A 19,262-nucleotide genomic window follows, 5' to 3' on the forward strand; every position below is an offset into this window, starting at 1 on the left:
GTTTAGTACAATCAGTGACTTGCAGAAAGCATTTTTTGTGGACAAAGGCATACTCCATGTGGCAGTCAAGTGTAACAGGAATGTAAAATAGTTACCATTAACAGAAGGCCTCACTAAAACCCCTGTGGGGTCAGGTATCATTTATTTGTACAGTACTTGAATACTATTTATTTCTGTAATGTCAACTCTGAGAATCAAATTTCACTTCCTTTTAAAAACACACACTTTCATTAATTAAGCCTCCCAGCATCCCAATACGGTGGAAATTATACCTGTGTAACAGAAGGGTAAACTGAGGCACAGAGCTGTTAGGAAATAGTCTACAGCTCCATAGGAAATCAGTGTCAGGAATCCCCATTCTGAGGTTCTTAAGCTGGATGTTGTGAACAGGTGACAGGGAAGCGTGACCACCTGACCCTTCCCAGCTAGATGGAGCAGGGGAGGGAGAGGGTCCCAGTTGGAAAAGGTTGACTGATCTAAACAGTAGATCACGCTCTCTCTGGCAATGCAGCTTTTTGTCTTTGGCTCTTAAGTGACTGGAAATACCCACACACCCGGCAGCAGCTATGATAGAGTTTGCTTAGTTTACTTTATGCCTTGATTGCGGCTGTCTTACAATTGAAAGGGTGGTTTGGGATTGTTTTTTTTAAGTATTATTTAAAACTGGAGCAAATCTGGGCCTGCCTTAGAATCTCATAGCCATCACGATGGTGCACACCACGGGAAATCAAAACTTCTTCTTGCAAAACGCAGGGATAAACTCAGTCTCATGCTGCAAAACAGCCTGCTGCTAGCTCAGCTAAAAGAGTAGCTTGCCTAGCTAGTAGCAGTATAAGGCCTGAGCACATTTGAGCTGTCCTGATTCCACCCAGGGGAGGGCGATGGTGCATTTATTCACACCAACCTGTTCAGTTTTATTCCACCACAGTCCATCGCTGATGAAACCAATATGACTAAAGTAAAAATTATGGAGAGAACTGTTTCCTTGTAACGGATTCTCTCTAGTGAATCCGAATGGAAGAGGGTTTATCTAGCCCTAAGAGCAAGGAAATGGGAATCAGGTGGCCTATTCCTGGCTCTCCCAATGACTCAATCAGTGATCTGAGCCTTTGCTTAGCTGCTCTATGCCAGTTCATCCTGCAGTGAAAAAGGTTTAGTTACAATACCCCACAGGGACGAGCTGCGCTAAATTCATTCAGGTTTGTAAAGCACTGGGAGATCCTCCGATGAAAACTGCTATATAAGTACAAAGCATTATTCTGAATATTAGTGCATATAAATCTGTCACTAGCGGTGTAATCTGTGAAGCTCTGAATTGCCCAGAGAGAACACAAAACAAATAGGCTTGCAAGTGAGGGCCATGCTATCTGCACAACTAACAAGGGAGGTGGCTTCTGGCCAAGCTGACTTTCCTGGGCAGTGCAGTGCGGAAAAGTGACCATACCGGCCTCTTCTTCCAGGGCCAGTGCTATATAAGTGCTATATAGTGCAAGGGACAGCAGTGGAAGGACCACTAGCACTGATTGTATTACCCTGGAAATGGGATGTGTCTACACTGCCACTTAATCACTAACACCAATAGGGACTTACCTTGACTTGTAATCAGGGTAACCTGCAACAATGCATGGCCAATGAAACATCGATTGCAGCAAATGTGTATTTCCCCCGATAGAAGGACACATCTGTATTATTATTATTTATTTGCATTATCGCAGCACTTAGGAGCCCCCGTCCTGGATGCTGTACAAACACAGAATTAGACAGACCCTGACCCAAAGAGTTTGCAATCTAAGTATAAGGCATGAGACACCAGATGGATAGAGACCGACCAACAGGGCAGTACAGGGGAACAGTGAGACGATATTGATCAGCATGACAGGCAGTGGTCTCAGCGCACAAGCAGCCTGGCCATTCTCAAGTATTTTGTAGGCCTCCTGGCAAAGAAGAGTTTTGAGAAGGGATTGGAAGGAGGAGGAGTTAGTTTTGCAGATGTTTCCAAGGGAGCTTTCCCCAGACATGAGGGGCAGGATGGGAGAAAGCATGAAAGGGCTTGTCAGAAAATTGAACAAGTGGCCCCTGGAGGCTGGCATCATGGGCTGGCTGGAGGTGGGAATTGACCTTTTGAGACTGAGTGAGAGAAGATGTGTAGGGTGGGGATAGCATGAAGGGCCTTGAAAGTGAAGACAAGTTGAACAGAGGACCCTGGCGTTCTGGGCGTGCTAATAGATGGTGCAGCTAAGAGCTGAGATTTAAAGCTTGCTAGATGACAAGGCTGTTTTAAACATAAATTATTCCTTTACGGAGACTGGCTTGGAGGTGCCGCATGGCCATGCAGGAGACCTTGGTTTGATTACTAGCCTCTCTCACTCTGGCTGCTGTCACTGTCTCTCCCTCTGGAGCTGCTCCAACACTGGAAGAAATATGTCCCGTGACTCCCAAGCAGTCCTCCTGTCTGAGAGAGCATTTTCAGCGCAATCAGGGAAAAACATTGACACTGATGCTGGTAGTTCACTGGGGGGGGGGGGAATTAGCAGTGGAGGACATATTGCAGCTGGAGTTTGAGCTCAAAACATCAGCATCCAAAAAAACCAGCCCCATGCAGGCAGAGCATCAAAACCCCAGTGTCTGAGAACCTAGGCCGGGCACACTGAAGGGAGCTAAAAAAGTCAGCAACACATACAAGTTGTGGGCAGGGGACGGATAGCCGAGCAGGGAATGCTGCTGCACGTGCGAGGGTGCTGTACGCAAGATAGGAGCATGCCCTATTCTGACGAGTGGCTCGTTTTTGCAGCTGCTACAGGGGAAGCGGTGGGAAGGAAGCCGTGCGAAGGTGCTGAAGCTGCTGCCTGAGGTAAACACCACATTGTGATACACTTAGCTGACGATGGTGCAAAACACAGAAAACTGTAGACCAGAGAAGAGGAAAAATAGCACACGGCTGCATCAAAAGCCTGCCATGTGGATTTATCAGCCTAGTTTGTGATAGAATTTTAAAGAGTATCTGGATTGGCCATTCAGCGGTTGGCAAGGATGAAACACTCCAGCACAATGCACGCTCCAATTTGGGAACCGTGCTCTGCCAACATCTCAGCCACAGGGCTTCAGTTCAGCAAAGCATTGAAGTGTGTGCTTAAACCCCTTGGCTTCAATGTCGCTTTAAACATGTGCTTAAAGGCAAATATGGTTGTGTGCTTTCCTAAACAGGGATGGATTTAAGCACATGCTTAAGGGTTTTGCTGAATTGGGGCCTACAGCTTACAGGGACCTTTAAACTGACTTAATTATACACTTCCACCATGCCTATGCTGTTACTTACCAGCTACATTAGACAACCAGCTGTATCTTTTGCTACCAGTTAATTTAAATCTCCTGTTTCAACTTCAGACCACAGTTGTTCCTCTTAAAGGGATACTGTCAAGTTAAAAATCAGACAGTGTATTTTGGGGGGAAATATTACTAATAGGTTCGATTGTTAAAACCAGAAGAATATCTTTAATCCAATTTACTTTTCATCATTCGTGCGGTTTATCCATTTCTTGCATTTCACTCAGTTTGGACAATGAAAATAGATTAGTCAATTCTACTTTTATTTCTTAAATCACTTTCACTTTCTGGCTCCTTGTGTACAAGAGCAATACTGCAAGGTTTGGATTGCCAACACCAGATGGGAATGTTTAAATTCAATCAAAAAGCTGTTTTCAGTTACAGTCAAATATATCTATTAAAAGGAAGTTCTGTAAAACCTGTAAAAAAATTATTTTACAAAACCTATATTTTGGGCCTAGCCCACCCACTTCTGATAATATCCCGTTAATCTCAACAAGACCACTAGGCCCTAAACCTACCAACACTTATGCACATATGTTTAAAGCATGCTAGTAGCCAGCTGAAATCAAGTAAGCTACACATGCATGGAGTTACACATGTACAGCCCTTTATTAAATGTGATACTAAAATATTGCATGGAATTTGCTTGTACTACATTTGAGGCTTTAAGGAAACAAAAAAATTGTTCTTCCCATGCCTTTTTAACACATTAAAGTCTTTTGCCACAAGCACTCCTTTTCTTTTTATGGTGGAAATGATTTTCAATTCTAAATCCAAATACACTCTGGACTTACCAGAATGGTGAATCAAGCTTAGATGAAAGAGGGTCACCACTGCCATAAAATAGGATGGAAAGTTTAATTGTGAAAAGACCATTGATTTGATGATATGGACCCTTAGGAGTTTGGGGGCAAAATCATGCTAGAGTTGCCAAGGTATGTGTGTGGGGATAACTGAGCTGGCTGATTTAAGCATGAGGCCTCCTTAACTATAACACAGGGAGGGTCCCCGTATCCCATGTGGCTGCCACATGATCAAATGACACGACCAATTAAAGCCTCTTGCATGGGGGACATGAGGCCATTCTGTCCAGTCCCGATGACGCATTTATGCAACACACGGATGTGACAGCCACTAACTCCGCAGGTGGGAGCAGCTTTCGGGACCTCTCTTACATCCAAAACTGATCCTGACAGTGCTTGGCTGGGGAGGGCAAAGGCACTGTCCTGCTCCAGAAACCTAGGTACCTCTCTGAGCAGGAGGTCACAGTGCCATCGGAGCTTAACTAAGACTCCGAAACAATGCTGGGCCCATCACTGCCCAAGGATGGGACTTCCCAAGCTCAAACCGTAGGGTTTAGGCTGCTTGTTCTATACATTTATCCTCAAGGCCCTACTTAGCTTGAAATATTGCAGAAATTGTGGATTCCACAATAGGAGGCTTCTCCTGCAATTCTGACACTGGGCAGCCCCACCATGCGCGGCTCTGAGAGCTGGAGCCCTGGACCCCCACACTCAGTCCTAGGCAGCTGCTGTCAGCACCAGAACCCCCGAACTTAGTCCCTGGTGGCTGACAGCAGGAACCTACTTCCAGCCACAGGTCCCCGCTGTGAGCCCCGTGTCCCCACCGCCGGCCACGGGCCCCCGCTGTGAGCCCCATGTCCCCGCCGCCGGCCACAGGCCCCCGCTGTCAACCCCGTGTCCCCGCCGCCGGCCACGGGCCCCCGCTGTCAGCCCCGTGTCCCCGCCGCCGGCCACGGGCCCACGCTGTCAGCCCCGTGTCCCCACCGCTGGCCACGGGCCCCCGCTATGAGCCCCGTGTCCCCGCCGCCGGCCACGGGCCCCCGCTGTCAGCCCCGTGTCCCCGCCGCGAGCCCCGTGTCCCCGCCGCTGGCCACGGGCCCCCGCTGTCAGCCCCGTGTCCCTGCTGTGAGCCCCGTGTCCCTGCCGTGAGCCCTGTGTCCCTGCCGCCGGCCACGGGCCCCCACTGTCAGCCCCGTGTCCCCGCTGTGAGCCCCGTGTCCCTGCCGCGAGCCACGGGCCCCCGCTGTGAGCCCCATGTCCCTGCTGTCAGCCCCGTGTCCCCGCTGTGAGCCCCGTGTCCCCGCTGCGAGCCACGGGCCCCCGCCGTGAGCCCCGTGTCCCCGCTGTCAGCTCCGTGTCCCCGCCGCGAGCCCCGTGTCCCCGCTGTCAGCTCCGTGTCCCCGCCGCGAGCCCCGTGTCCCCGCTGTCAGCTCCGTGTCCCCACTGTGAGCCCCGTGTCCCTGCTGTCAGCCCCGTGTCCCCGCTGTGAGCCCCGTGTCCCCGCTGTCAGCTCCGTGTCCCTGCCGTGAGCCCCGTGTCCCCGCTGTCAGCTCCGTGTCCCCGCTGCGAGCCACGGGCCCCCGCTGTGAGCCCCATGTCCCCGTTGTCAGCTCGTGTCCCCGCCGCGAGCCCCGTGTCCCCGCTGTCAGCTCCGTGTCCCCGCCGCGAGCCCCGTGTCCCCGCTGTCAGCTCCGTGTCCCCACTGTGAGCCCTGTGTCCCTGCCGCCGGCCACGGGCCCCCACTGTCAGCCCCGTGTCCTCGCTGTGAGCCCCGTGTCCCTGCCGCGAGCCACGGGCCCCCGCTGTGAGCCCCGTGTCCCCGCTGTCAGCTCCGTGTCCCCGCCGTGAGCCCCGTGTCCCTGCCGCCGGCCACGGGCCCCCGCTGTGAGCCCCATGTCCCCGCCGCCGGCCACGGGCCCCCGCTGTCAGCCCCGTGTCCCCGCCGCCGGCCACGGGCCCCCGCTGTCAGCCCCGTGTCCCCACCGCTGGCCACGGGCTCCCGCTATGAGCCCCGTGTCCCCGCCGCTGGCCACGGGCCCCCGCTGTCAGCCCCGTGTCCCCGCTGTGAGCCCCGTGTCCCTGCCGCGAGCCACGGGCCCCCGCTGTGAGCCCCGTGTCCCTGCTGTCAGCCCCGTGTCCCCGCTGTGAGCCCCGTGTCCCCGCTGTCAGCTCCGTGTCCCCGCCGTGAGCCCCGTGTCCCCGCTGTCAGCTCCGTGTTCCCGCTGTGAGCCCCGTGTCCCCGCTGCGAGCCACAGGCCCCCGCTGTGAGCCCCGTGTCCCCGCTGTCAGCCCCGTGTCCCCGCTGTGAGCCCCGTGTCCCCGCTGTCAGCTCCGTGTCCCCGCCGCGAGCCCCGTGTCCCCGCCGTCAGCTCCGTGTCCCCGCCGCGAGCCCCGTGTCCCCGCTGTCAGCTCCGTGTCCCCACTGTGAGCCCTGTGTCCCTGCCGCCGGCCACGGGCCCCCACTGTCAGCCCCGTGTCCCCGCTGTGAGCCCCGTGTCCCTGCCGCGAGCCACGGGCCCCCGCTGTGAGCCCCGTGTCCCTGCTGTCAGCCCCGTGTCCCCGCTGCGAGCCACGGGCCCCTGCCGTGAGCCCCGTGTCCCCGCTGTCAGCTCCGTGTCCCCGCCGCGAGCCCCGTGTCCCCGCTGTCAGCTCCGTGTCCCCACAGGGAGCCCCGTGTCCCCGCTGTCAGCTCCGTGTCCCCGCCGTGAGCCCCGTGTCCCCGCTGTCAGCTCCGTGTCCCCGCTGTCAGCCCCGTGTCCCCGCTGCGAGCCACGGGCCCCTGCCGTGAGCCCCGTGTCCCCGCTGTCAGCTCTGTGTCCCCGCTGCGAGCCCCGTGTCCCCGCCGTGAGCCCCGTGTCCCCGCCGTGAGCCCCGTGTCCCTGCCGCCGGCCACGGGCCCCCGCTGTGAGCCCTGGGCGGCCCACCGCGGAAAGCCACGGGAAGGTCTGACGGACTTGGGGAGGACACACAAGAAGGTCCCACTCGCTCTTTTCTGCGATTGTCCCGGACTTGTGGCTTGTCCCGGACTCCGCTGTAACTCTTTTTGGACAACCATCCCCCCAATTCACCCCCGGGGGCCCTTATGGAAACTAGTTTCAACCTGGGGCAAGCTGCGCTGTTACCCCCCGCTGGGACAGGGGGTCTGCTCGGGGGGGGGGGGGACGGTCCTGGGGATGGGGGGGGGGGCTTGGCCTTGCTGCCATCCCCCCCTCCACGGGAGGAAAAAAAACAAACAAACCCCCCCGCCCAGTGGGGCCCCGCGGCTGACATGACGCTCCCGGGCCGGGGGCCACCCCGCTCAGGCTGCCCCGGGCGGCTCGGCTCGGCTCGGCTCAGCCGGGCTCCAGCCGCGCCCCCCCCCCCCCGGGCCCGGCGGGGCGGGACCCGCCGCGCGTCACCAGCCCCGGGCGGATCTACATCAAACTCGCCTCCCCCTTCCCCCCCGAGCCGGGAGGCGGCTCCGGCCCGCCGCGGAAAGTTTGTTCGCCGGAGTTGGGCGAGCGCGGCGCGCCATGGAGGCGCTGCGGTCGGCGGGCCGGGCCATCATCCGGAGCCCCAGCGCCGCCAAGCAGTCCTGGGGCAGCGGCAAGCACAAGAGTGAGTCCCCCCCCCGGGCGGGGAGGGGGGCACGGGGGCGGCTGCTGCGCCCTTGGCCCCCGGGAACAGGGTGTCCCCCCCAGTTACCCGCTTCGGGAGCGTGCCCGGCTGGCGCCTCTTCCCGGGGGAGCCCGAGGCCCGAGAGGGGCAGCGAGGGCTTGGGCTCAGGCCAGAAAGCTGCTGGCCTGGAGGATGGTCACCCCCTGCCCCCCCCCCCCCCCTTCCAGCTTGTGGCTGGGTCCCTGCCTCGCCGCCCTCCTCCTCCCTGCAGTGAAATCTCTCCTCTGCTCCCTCCCTTCTCAGCCGCGCAGAGAGGGGCCAGCCCAGAGCCCCCCCAACGCGCACGGCGACTGCTCTACGCCCCGTCCCTACCCCCCCCCGGGGGGAAGCAGGGCCTGGGGCCGGGCTTGTGGTGTGGACGGTCCCTAGCCCCGTCTGCACAGCTAAGAATCGGGACCCTGCCCTTAGCCCGCAGCTGAAGGAGCGAGCCGGCCGCTGGGGAGCTGGGTTAATAGTTACTGAAGGTCTCCGCCCTCTGAACGAGGCCCCGGGGGGGGTGGGGGGGGTGTGTCTGTGTGTGTGTCTGTGTGTGTGTGTTGCTTCTCGTGCTTGATGATGAGATGGTGGCTAACCAAGGAATTCCTCTTCCTTGCACCCTGGGTTGTAGCCCTATATTTTAGGGGGGGAAAAAAAAAAAAAAAAAGAACAGGAGGACTCGTGGCACCTTAGAGACGAACGAATTTATTGGAGCCTAAGCTTTCGGGAGCTACAGCTCGCTTCGTGGGATTAAGCTGAGGCTCAAATAAATTCGTTCGGCTCTAAGGCGCCACAAGTCCTCCTGTTCTTTTCTGCGAATACAGACTAACAGGGCTGCTACTCTGAACCCTATATTTTAGGAATTGCTGCACTGTCCCTCTTCTAGGTGAGGTTTTGGGCCTGCCTGGATGTCTGGAGCCAATTTAGTGAGTCACCTTCTGCTTACCTGCAAACTCCGCTGAACTCCATAGCTCTGCTGTCAGGCTGCTCCGACCGGGGATCGCTGACTTGACTTCCTTTAGGAAGGATTGTATGTTTCTGAACCCCTTAAATTACCCCTTCTCTACTCCCAAATCTCGCCTTTTGCAGACAAACCATCCTACTTCTCCTTTGGCTTGACAGCTTTGGGATTGTTGGTTTCAGAGTAGCAGCCGTGTTAGTCTGTATTCGCAAAAAGAAAAGGAGTACTTGTGGCACCTTAGAGACTAACAAATTTATTAGAGCATAAGCTTTCGTGAGCTACAGCTCACTTCATTGGGATTGTTGTCGCTGATTGTGGAATGTCCAGGGTTGGTTTTTTTTTTCCCCCTTTTGTGCAAAAGGAAACTCTAAACAAACAAAAGTTGTTGCATTCACAGGAGAAGAATGGAGTGTAATGAGACCACACAACACTCTGCCTGCTGAGCAATTTACACATCTTAATGCGGTGTGTCAGCGGTAGTACATTAGTACACATGCATTAGTCTGTTGGCCGCATGTGTTCTCTCCTAGCCTGCCCTCCATTATGGCAGATGTTAGCCCCACACTCCTTTTAAGAGAAGAAGAATCCAGGCTGACTTTCTGTCCCATCACTGGTGGAACTCTAAGGGTACTGGGTTCATGGAAAGGGGTAAAGTTTTGCAATAGGATTTTTTTTTTTTTTTTGCTTTGGTTTAGTTGTGCTTCATCCAGAGTCAAATCGGTGGTTAACTTGTAACTTTTTGGTTTTATTAGCTGGCTTAAAAATATGATATTTTCTCATCACTACGCCCAGGATACCAGTTTAAAAAAAATCTCACTGCAGTGCTTGATTTTGCACACTCCATCCAGCTTGCTACTAGATTCTTGAGCTTTGGACAGTAGCTAGCTGTAACTTGCATTCGTTCCGAGACTGCTGGGCACCTGCCATGTACACACAGAGCCCTGGTTCCTTTCCCTGCTCCCACACAATAACAAAAGGGTTTGAAGTGGAATTTTTTCAACTTTCTTCCCCTTCTTAGTTGTTTTTAGCACTGTTAGGATACGCCTGCCTGCCTGGCCTCTCAATCTTGATGGGATCTCGGACGCCTCTCCCAACATCTAAACCCCATGTGTTCTCGTTCTCTCTCTCTCTCTCTCTCCCCCTCCTGTCTGCTGCAGCTTGGATGGGAATATGAGATATTAATTTCCTGCCATGTGTGGTATAGCTTCCTCCCCATCTCCAGCCTTTCAGTGTGTCCAGAATGCTGCTTCCAGGATCACCTTGAGCTCCTCCTGTCCCTTGCATCTTTGCACCAGTTCATTCAGATCAAGCTTCTTGGCTTCACCTTCTAAAGCAGGCCACTCTCTGATCTCATTTCCTCCCATGGGATGACCCAGCCTCTCTGCTCCACCCAAGATTCTCTGACTGGTTCTTTTGTGCCCTTCTCCCACTCCCGACTCCTGTCCCAAGGCTGGGAACAGCCTTCTGCTCAACGCTCTCTAAGAGCTAGTCTGGTCCTCCGGGCTGCCCTCTTCCATAAGGCCTAAAGTGCTAGACTGTGATTGCTCCCCTTCTGGTTCTGACTTACCGTGGTGAATATGCACGGTCCTGTCCATTGATGGGAGAAATGCCAGGCTATTCCAGGATCTTATCTCCTCCTAGGAGTTTCTTCACATAGCTTTTAGGGAGCTAGGTGGGGTTTTTGCTAAGTGCTCTGGCTCCTGTGCCAGAGGTGCAGTAAAGGAGCAGGACCAAGTTTGCTACCAGTGAGTGTGCAGGAAAGCCCAAGATCAATGCAGCAGACCAAAGCACACTAATCCAGGTTTAAGAATGAAGTATTTTCCTTTGCCAGCTTTCCCTGTACCAATAAAACCCCTAGTGTCTGGAGACTTGGCTACATGGTGGCAAGATCAAACTGCTTGGGGTGGCTTTTTTTTTAAAAACTAATCCTCTGAGATTTACTCCAGGTTTTTTTGCCTCTTTTAAGGATTAAGAGGCTAGTATCTCTGGATCTGAAACACTCTGCAGTAGACACTTTGGCACTGGGCTGAAACTTGGTACAGGGTCTGCACAGAGTGGCATGGTGGGATTTTTCTGACACGTACTCAGCTACAGATTTAAAAGCAAACCAGTTTTTGGTCTTAGACTGAAGCTGTTCTGACTCTGCTATTAAATTGTCTTAAACAAGCTTGTGAATTGCATGAGAATTATTGTGTGCTGAGTAAATGAGTGAAAAGCAGGAGTCGCTGTCAACTGGCATGAAAGCATCAGCTGTGTAAATGTAGCAGTGATTCCAGATAAATGCATACTGACCTCTTGCAGAAAGGACTCTCGGTTATGAGCATATTTGATTGCATTGGACTTACTAAGGCTTTGTGTGTGTGTGTGAGATCTAGCTTTCAATTCCCCTCGCCCCCCTCAAAATGAACTTAATGATAACGCTTTTTTGGAATGAGGACTTGTGAAACTCTAATCTTGGATCAGGTTTCAGAGTAGCAGCCGTGTTAGTCTGTATTCGCAAAAAAGAAAAGGAGTACTTGTGGCACCTTAGAGACTAACAAATTTATTAGAGCATAAGCTTTTGTGAGCTACAGCTCACTTCTTGGAATCCATTTGGAGGCCCCAAGATGGAAAGTGTTTCTGGTCTGAACACATCTATTCCCCACACACACCTACCACCATTCCCTTCCTCGCTCCATTTCCCCCTCCTCCCCACTCACTCACATGGTCTGAATGCTCCTTCGCTCTATCCCACACACACCTACCACCACTCCCTCCCTTGCTCCAGGACTGACTGACTCTCTCTCTCTCTAACTTTTGTTGGGAGCAACAGTGAGACTAGTAACTCCAAGCCATCATTCCCAGGGGTACATCCAATGAACTCCAAATGCTCCAGGGAACTGTCGCCTGAAAATATTTGCAGATTTCAAGACAGAAAAGTTTCTCCTGTTCTGAGAGTGGCAAATGCGAACAAAAGCAAACTGCGCTTGAGAGGGAAGTGGGGCTGGGCCAGCAATGTGTATGCGAACTCTGGCTGGCTTGTGAATTGAAAGTGTTTGTTTGAGGTGCCAGTGAGCTGTGTGTGTATTCATGAGATGGGGGAGGAACGTCAGAACAAGCCACTCTGCCCATTCTCTTTTCCTCCTCTCCCCCCCTCACCCAACCAAAACATAAACCACTGTGAGCTTTGTAGTCCCTTTCAGGTCTGCCTCTCTCAATACCGAGCAGCTGCATGTTGATTGTAATTCTTGATCTAACTTGGTTTGAGCCGCGCGCCATAGATCTAACCAAAGGGGTGCTTGGTGCTTTATAGTGGTCAGTCTCTGCCATTCAGTCAAATTGGGGGAGCTCCCGCTGCACCAGCCGAGGAGGGGTGTGCTATTGTGAAGGGCTGGTCATCCAAGCCATGGGAGCAGTGGGCACTTCCCGATTGTTTTTGCCACAGTGTGGGGAAGATGTGCTCTTCTCTTCACCCCTGAAGATCTTGGGAGTTCTAGTGGGAAATCCAGGGGAGGGAACAGTTTTGGTGAAGTTGATGGAGAGCAGCATCACGGCTCCTGCCAATGCTCAGGATGATCCTCGCTCTGACAGTTTCCCCTTCCTGGGCTGCAAACCATCTTCCTCTCCAAGTACTTCCGCGGCTGAACTGAAACCAAGGAGCTTCCTTCCTAACCAAGCGTCGCTGCTAGCGAAGCCTGGCTATCTATGTTCCTCTGAAAGCTGTCGATGTCCAGACTTCCCGACTGGGGGCACGGAGTCAAAGTGGGACCTGAGGATCCTCTCCCTTGGTCTCCCCTGCCTCCTCAAACCTCTTGCTCTCAGCCGGAATATGCAACTCATAGAACGAGATTATTTAGCTGCTTTCATGCCCAAGTAACTTTACTCAGCTGCCTAGATGCACAGTGCTTGCCACCCCGTACACACAAGCCCAGCGCAGCTTCAGGAGCGGTATGAGGCCTTGGTTGCACTCAGTGTTGGAAATGGAAAGGCTCCACCAGTCTTCACACCCCTGCTTGTCTAGACAGTGTGGTCAACTCACCATTTTATCGTGTGCCTCTTAACTCTTCCCCCCCCCCAGCTCAAATATTCCTGGAGCCCTGTGATTATGTGAACCTTGGCTTTTCCTTCTTTAAAAACTGGTTTCTAGCCCTCCTGGTTCAGAAGCTCAGAAAGGTGATCCCACGCCTCCCCTTGCCCCTGCCAAGGCTCAAAACCCAGAAGGCAAATTTAAAAAAAACAAAACTTTTTTAAAACTCTCATGACCAGAGTCCCTGTGCTCGGAAGAGCTGTACGCGTCCATCCGGAGCCAGTCCGTTAGCATTTGCACTTTACACGTGGGGCAGGAGGGTTGAGTGGGGGAGAGGTGGCCCAGAGGTTGTGGCTGGTTGAAAGCCACAATGGAAGTCATCGCAATTGCAGCAGATCAAACAAACAAGGGGTGCCTGGCTCATAGCCTGGTGCTCGCTTCTCCAGCTCATTGGGCTCCCTCAGCTGCTTGTAAAGTGCTCGGAGGCTGAAAAGCACAGTGGGACCATAACAGGCGGCTGTCCCTCAGAGCAGAGCTTGAGATGTGTTGCAAGAGTCGACCTGCTGCACCTCATAAGCTGCCCTGCCCTCGCTTACTTTGGAATCACAGGGGTGGGAAGCCAAGGAAATCGGTGAGACTGGAAGAGTCTCTAATGCTGACAAAATTTGGCCCCTTGTTGCATTGCGTCTATAAACAGATGGTACCAAGTTAAACAAAGGATCTGGCTTGTCCTTGGTTCCCCACTAAACTTTGGGAGCGGGTCATCTGCACAACCGCAAGGGTTGGGGTGGGGAGCTTTTAGAATAAACAAAGCCTGGTTAAAAATAGCATCCCCTGGTACAGAGGCCACTGAGAGACTTGGGCTAGCCAAGCAAAATAGACCTTGCCATGTCTTACAGGCTGGATGAGCTGTATTGACTCTGAATGCTAGAGCCCCACTGGTGCTGGGAAACAACTGGGGGTTCAAAGTCCGGGTGACTTTGTCTATTTCCACTGCAGTTCAGCCCCTGCTCTGGTCAATTGCATTCTGCTCCTGTGAACCCGACTGGCTGTCCAGTCTTGTGGATAAACAGGGTTAGGAGTCACTCTGGTATCCAGTCCGGCTCTTTCCCGTGCTCCAGGGTTGAGCATGCTGGCTTGCTTGGAATCAGGATTTGGGTTCCCAGAAATCCCAGCCTGGGTGAGGTTTCTCTGATTTTTCCCATGGGAGGTGTGTGCATGTCCACTCTGTGCCTGGGAGTATATAGGGCCATGAAAGACCTCAGAATCCTGCAATTGCCCTTGTGTGTTCAAAAGGCTTCGGTGCTGCTGTGTTGCGATTTCTCCCCCCCCCCCCTTTTTTTAAACCAGTTTATGCTCACTTCTCTTGCCTGCCTTCAGGCTAGGCCTGTAGTGCCTCTCCTAGGCTGACTGGCCCGGCGGCACATATAAACAGCCTGGCTATAGGCCCCCCCCCCCCGTTTTGATACCGCTATTGTCGACTATTCAGGAATATGGGGCATTCTCCATCTGCTCATCAGAGCAGAGCAGATGGGCACAGTGCAGGGATGACATGATTCATATCTTCTTACCAAAGCACAGCTGGTAGGTCAGATCCAAAACCTCCCTGTCTTGTCACTGAAGTTCCAAAATCTGGAGGAATGCAGGAGGTGGCTTAATATATCACCAACAGAGCTGTAGTCTCTAGTACGCTCACCTGTTCTGGCCACCGCTGATGGCTTCTGTGCATCTCTTTGCTTTGGCAGTGGTTTTGCTTTGCAAGGATTTGTCAGGCTCTGATGGACTTGCATGTTCTCCCCCAAACGGCGAGTCCTGACTCGCTGCATCATGTTCAGTGGCTGCTGCCAACGCCCGGAAAACCTTGAAACGGTATTAATAGTTGGACAGAGTCAGATGAAATCTCTATCTGCTGCCTCCCTCTTACTTGTGCCTTGCAGATGACTGGCTTTCTTGCAGTTGCAGAAGGGGGAATGCCCTGTTCTCTGGAAAACAAGGATTCCTGCCTGGCATGTCCCTCAGACTGTGGAAGCTGACGGGTTTGTCTTGGAGACCTGACCAAGTTGGGAATGCGTGTGGGGTTTGTTTTGGGTTTTTTTTGTGGGGGAGGGGAAATGGAGGAGCTGTGTTTTTAGAAATGGCATGCAAAGATGGCCTCGTTCCTAAAAGATCGAAGACCCGTTAAATCTTTGTGTAATTACAATGCTGGGCACATTATAGATGCCTGGGTGAGCACGGAAAAGAGGTCATGCTATACTCCTGTCTCCTTAACAGACTGTCATGTTCTGCGTCTGACTCTTAATCCTGGTATTTTTGTACTGTCACTCTGACTTTTTTTTTTTTTTTCCCCCTGTGTGCCCTCCAGTGCTGCCCAGAATCCTCTCTGCTGCATAAGACAAGCTTTCATTTAAAATGAAGATGGGGACCCTACATTTGTAATGCTAGGGGTAGAAAAAGAACCATTCGTTAGGGCTGTCAAACGATTAAAAAGATTAATCGTGATTAAACAAGAGTACCATTTATTTAAATATTTGTGGATGTTTTCAACATTTTCAAATTGATTTGTTTTCGATTACAACAAATCAAAAGTGTACAGTGCTCCCTTTCTATTTTTGATGACAAGTATTTGCACTGTAAAAAAAAATATATAATATATATATATAATTTTTCAATTCACCTAAATCAAGTACTGCAGTGCAATCTTTTTCATGAAAGTTGAACTTACAAATGTAGAATTATGTACAAAAAGAGAACTCTGTTCAACAATAAAATCATGTCAACTTTTAGAGTCTGCAAGCCCACTCAGTCCTACTTCTTGTTCAGCTGATCGCTCAGACAAACCAGTTTGTTTACATTTACAGGAGATAATGCTGCCTGCTTCTTGTTCACAATGTCACCTGAAAGTGAGAACAGATGTTTTCATGGCACCGTTGTAGCTGGTGTCACAAGGTATTTACATGTCAGATGCGCTAAAGAGTCATATGTCCCTTCATGCTTCAACCACCATTCCAAAGGACACGCGTCCATGCTGATGACGGGTTCTACTCAATAACAATCAAAAGCAGTGTGGACCGATGCATGTTCATTTTCATTATTTGAATCGGATGCTACCAGCAGAAGGTTGACTTTCTTTTTTGGTGGTTCGGGTTCTGTAGTTTCCAGATTGGAGTATTGGTCTTTTAAGACTTCTGAAAGCATGCTCCACACTTCGTCCCTCTCAGATTTTGGAAGGCACTTCAGATTCAGATTTTTAAATCTTGGGTTGAGTGCTGTAGCTATCTTTAGAAATTTCACACTGGTACCTTCTTTGTGTTTTGTGAAAGCTGCAGTGAAAGTGTTCTTAAAATGACTAATATGTGCTGGGTCATCATCCAAGACTGCTAAACATGAAATAAATGGCAGAATGCGGTTAAAACACCACAGGGGACATACAATGCTCACCCAAGGAGTTCAGTCACAAACTTAATGAGCCTCCTCAGTGTGGAAGCATGTCTTCTGGAATTGTGGCCCAAGCATGAACAGGCATGCGAATGTTTAGCATATCTGGCACATAAATACCTTGCAGTGCCTGCTACAAAAGTTTCAGAGTAGCAGCCATGTTAGTCTGTATTCGCAAAAAGAAAAGGAGTATTGTGGCACCTTAGAGACTAACACATTTATTTGAGCATAAGCTTTCGAGAGCTACAGCTCACTTCATCGGATGCATTCAGTGGAAAATACAGTGGGGCGATTTTATATACACGGAGAACATGAAACAATGGGTGTTACCATTCACACTGTAACAAGCGTGATCAGGTAAGATAAGCTATTACTGGCCGGGGGTGGGGGGAACCTTTTGTAGTGGTGACCATTTCCAGCAGTTCACAAGAACATGTGAGAAACTGGGCGGGGGAGGAATAAACATGGGGAAATTGACAGAGCCAGAAGAGTACCCAGAAGTCACCTACTACAGGACAGGCCCAACAAAGAAAATAACAGAACGCCACTAGCCATCACCTTCAGCCCCCAACTAAAACCTCTCCAACGCATCATCAAGGATCTACAACCTATCCTGAAGGACGACCCATCACTCTCACAGATCTTGGGAGACAGGCCAGTCCTTGCTTACAGACAGCCCCCCAATCTGAAAGAAATACTCACTAGCAACCACACACCACACAACAGAACCACTAACCCAGGAACCTATCCTTGCAACAAAGCCCATTGCCAATTCTGTCCACATATCTATTCAGGGGACACCATCATAGGGCCTAATCACAGTAGCCACACTATCAGAGGCTCGTTCACCTGCGCATCTACCAATGTGATATATGCCATCATGTGCCAGCAATGCCCCTCTGCCATGTACATTGGCCAAACTGGACAGTCTCTACGTAAAAGGATAAATGGACACAAATCAGACGTCAAGAATTATAACATTCAAAAACCAGTTGGAGAACACTTCAATCTCTCTGGTCACTCGATTACAGACCTAAGAGTGGCTATCCTTCAACAAAAAAAGCTTCAAAAACAGACTCCAAGGAGAGACTGCTGAATTGGAATTAATTTGCAAACTGGATACAATTAACTTAGGCTTGAATAGAGACTGGGAATGGATGAGTCATTACACAAAGTAAAACTCTTTCCCCATGTTATTTCTCCCCCCACCCCCACTGTCCTCAGATATTCTTGTTAACTGCTGGAATTAGCCTACCTTGCTTGTCACCATGAAAAGTTTTCCTCCCCCCCCCCCCCGCTGCTGGTGATGGCTTATCTTAAGTGATCACTTTCCTTACAGTGTGTATGATAAACTCATTGTTTCATGTTCTCTGTGTGTGTATATAAATCTCCCCTCTGTTTTTTCCACCAAATGCATCCGATGAAGTGAGCTGTAGCTCACGAAAGCTTATGCTCTAATAAATTTGTTAGTCTCTAAGGTGCCACAAGTACTGCTTTTCTTTTTGCGAATACAGACTAACACGGCTGCTACTCTGAAACCTGTCATGGGGAAATAGTTTTACTTTGTGTAATGACACATCCACAGGCTTAGTGTAGCTGCCCCTACTAGGAAAGGGAGCATGTGGATTTGATGCAGGTTGAGAAAGGGTGGATGTGGGGGAGAGCAGCACCCAAGACACCTTTTCTAGACAACACTTCTTGCTGACAAGGTGGGTGGTGGTGGTGGTGTGCCACCTGTAGACAATACCCTCCACACCCGTCTCGGAGCATGGCTAGTCTGACAGTGCTGCAGTAACTGGATGGTTGTGGAAGAAGCAATTGGATCTTTAACGTATCCTTCTCGGAGAAGGATCATTGGTGTCTCTGAAATGAGCAGCAAACCCTTAGAGGTTTGGAGGCTGGTTAAGGCTGCTGCGTCTGCTGCTAGATGAGGTGGAAGAGGCCGAAGGCCCCTGGGCAGCATTCCCTGTGCGATGATTTGAAGGCGTAACATGGGACACTGCTGCACAAGAGCAGAACCGCTAACGTTCCTTCACTGGCTTCTTTCTCCCGCAGTGAGATCCCTACATTTAATCCTCTGCGGTGTGCTGTAAACGCCTCTCCTTGCCAGCATGCGGCCACTAGCTCCAGTGGGGATAGGTACTCGAGCAAGGACACGGACCCATCTCTTCCACCAGAACAGTTGTTCAGTGGCCCCCATTCTTTGGGGCCCTCTTTCATGCCTTCCATAGATTGAAGTGAAGACAGCCTCCCATGCTCATAGCAGCTGCCCTGGGAATTTTTCTGGGGGAGGGGAGGTGGAGCCCTTGTCTTTTTTTGGAAGTAAAACCTTGTGACCAATTAAATGCGTGCACCAGAGCTGGCACCGATTCGGTTCAGTAGGAATGAACTGGTTAGGATGTGGGCACCACTGCCCCTACTGGCATGAAACCAACTGCTTGACAGTTAGTCTAGTATTGCTGGAAGGGGAATCTCCTTTACTTCTGGTAGCAAGGGCCTGCCCTGAGCGAGAGGCTCCAGGTTCTATCCCTGAGGCTATGGTGAATTCTAGAGCGGCTTAGACACTGATGAACTAGATGTATTTAGTCTTGGTACAACTGAACTGCCAACGCTTCTCCTTGAGCATCCCGGTCTCCGTTCCAGTCCTGCTCCACCTCTTCGGTTCCACAGTATGCCTCTAACATTGCTAGCTACGGGGGTGATGAATTGGTGCCTCCGTGCTGTGATCAATCCTACCCACTCACTCATCGGGTGGCCCTCCCTACCTCACGCAGCAGTAGGAAAGCGGGGAAGTCTAGTACAACTACCTTGCCACTAGAGGTGGCCCTGTGCCCGGGGGAGGAAGCCACGTGAGGCCTTTTGGGAGACAACAAAACCTGATCTGTTCAGATTGGCGTCAAACAATAGCCTGCACGAGCCTCTAGTCTGGTCTCTCCCCTGCTAAGAAGTGTACATGGTTGCTGTATTGACACAATCTCTCCCTGCCTCCTCAAAACAGAGGGTTGGATCCTCCACTTATGTAGCGCACCAGTTTATAACCGCTGTGTGGATTAACCCCAGCTGAGGATCTGGCCTGGAATGTTTAAATGCTATTGTG

General features: G+C 51.7%; 1 protein-coding gene across 2 annotated transcripts in view; it reads left to right on the forward strand.

The window, feature by feature from the left end:
• The first annotated feature begins 7,510 nt into the window (after positions 1 to 7,510).
• The window catches only part of LDLRAP1 (low density lipoprotein receptor adaptor protein 1), a 36,004-nt gene continuing 24,252 nt past the window's right edge, over positions 7,511 to 19,262 (forward strand). The window contains exon 1 of one of the 2 annotated variants that reach the window (XM_038377854.2): positions 7,511 to 7,727. In XM_038377854.2, coding sequence (XP_038233782.1) covers positions 7,643 to 7,727 — 85 coding nt within the window. In that variant the 5' untranslated portion in view covers positions 7,511 to 7,642. The remainder of the gene's footprint in view (positions 7,728 to 19,262) is intronic. The other variant, XM_038377855.2, reaches the window with a different exon arrangement.

This window comes from Dermochelys coriacea, chromosome 19, assembly GCF_009764565.3.
Source record: "Dermochelys coriacea isolate rDerCor1 chromosome 19, rDerCor1.pri.v4, whole genome shotgun sequence".
Lineage (NCBI taxonomy): Eukaryota > Metazoa > Chordata > Testudines > Dermochelyidae > Dermochelys > Dermochelys coriacea.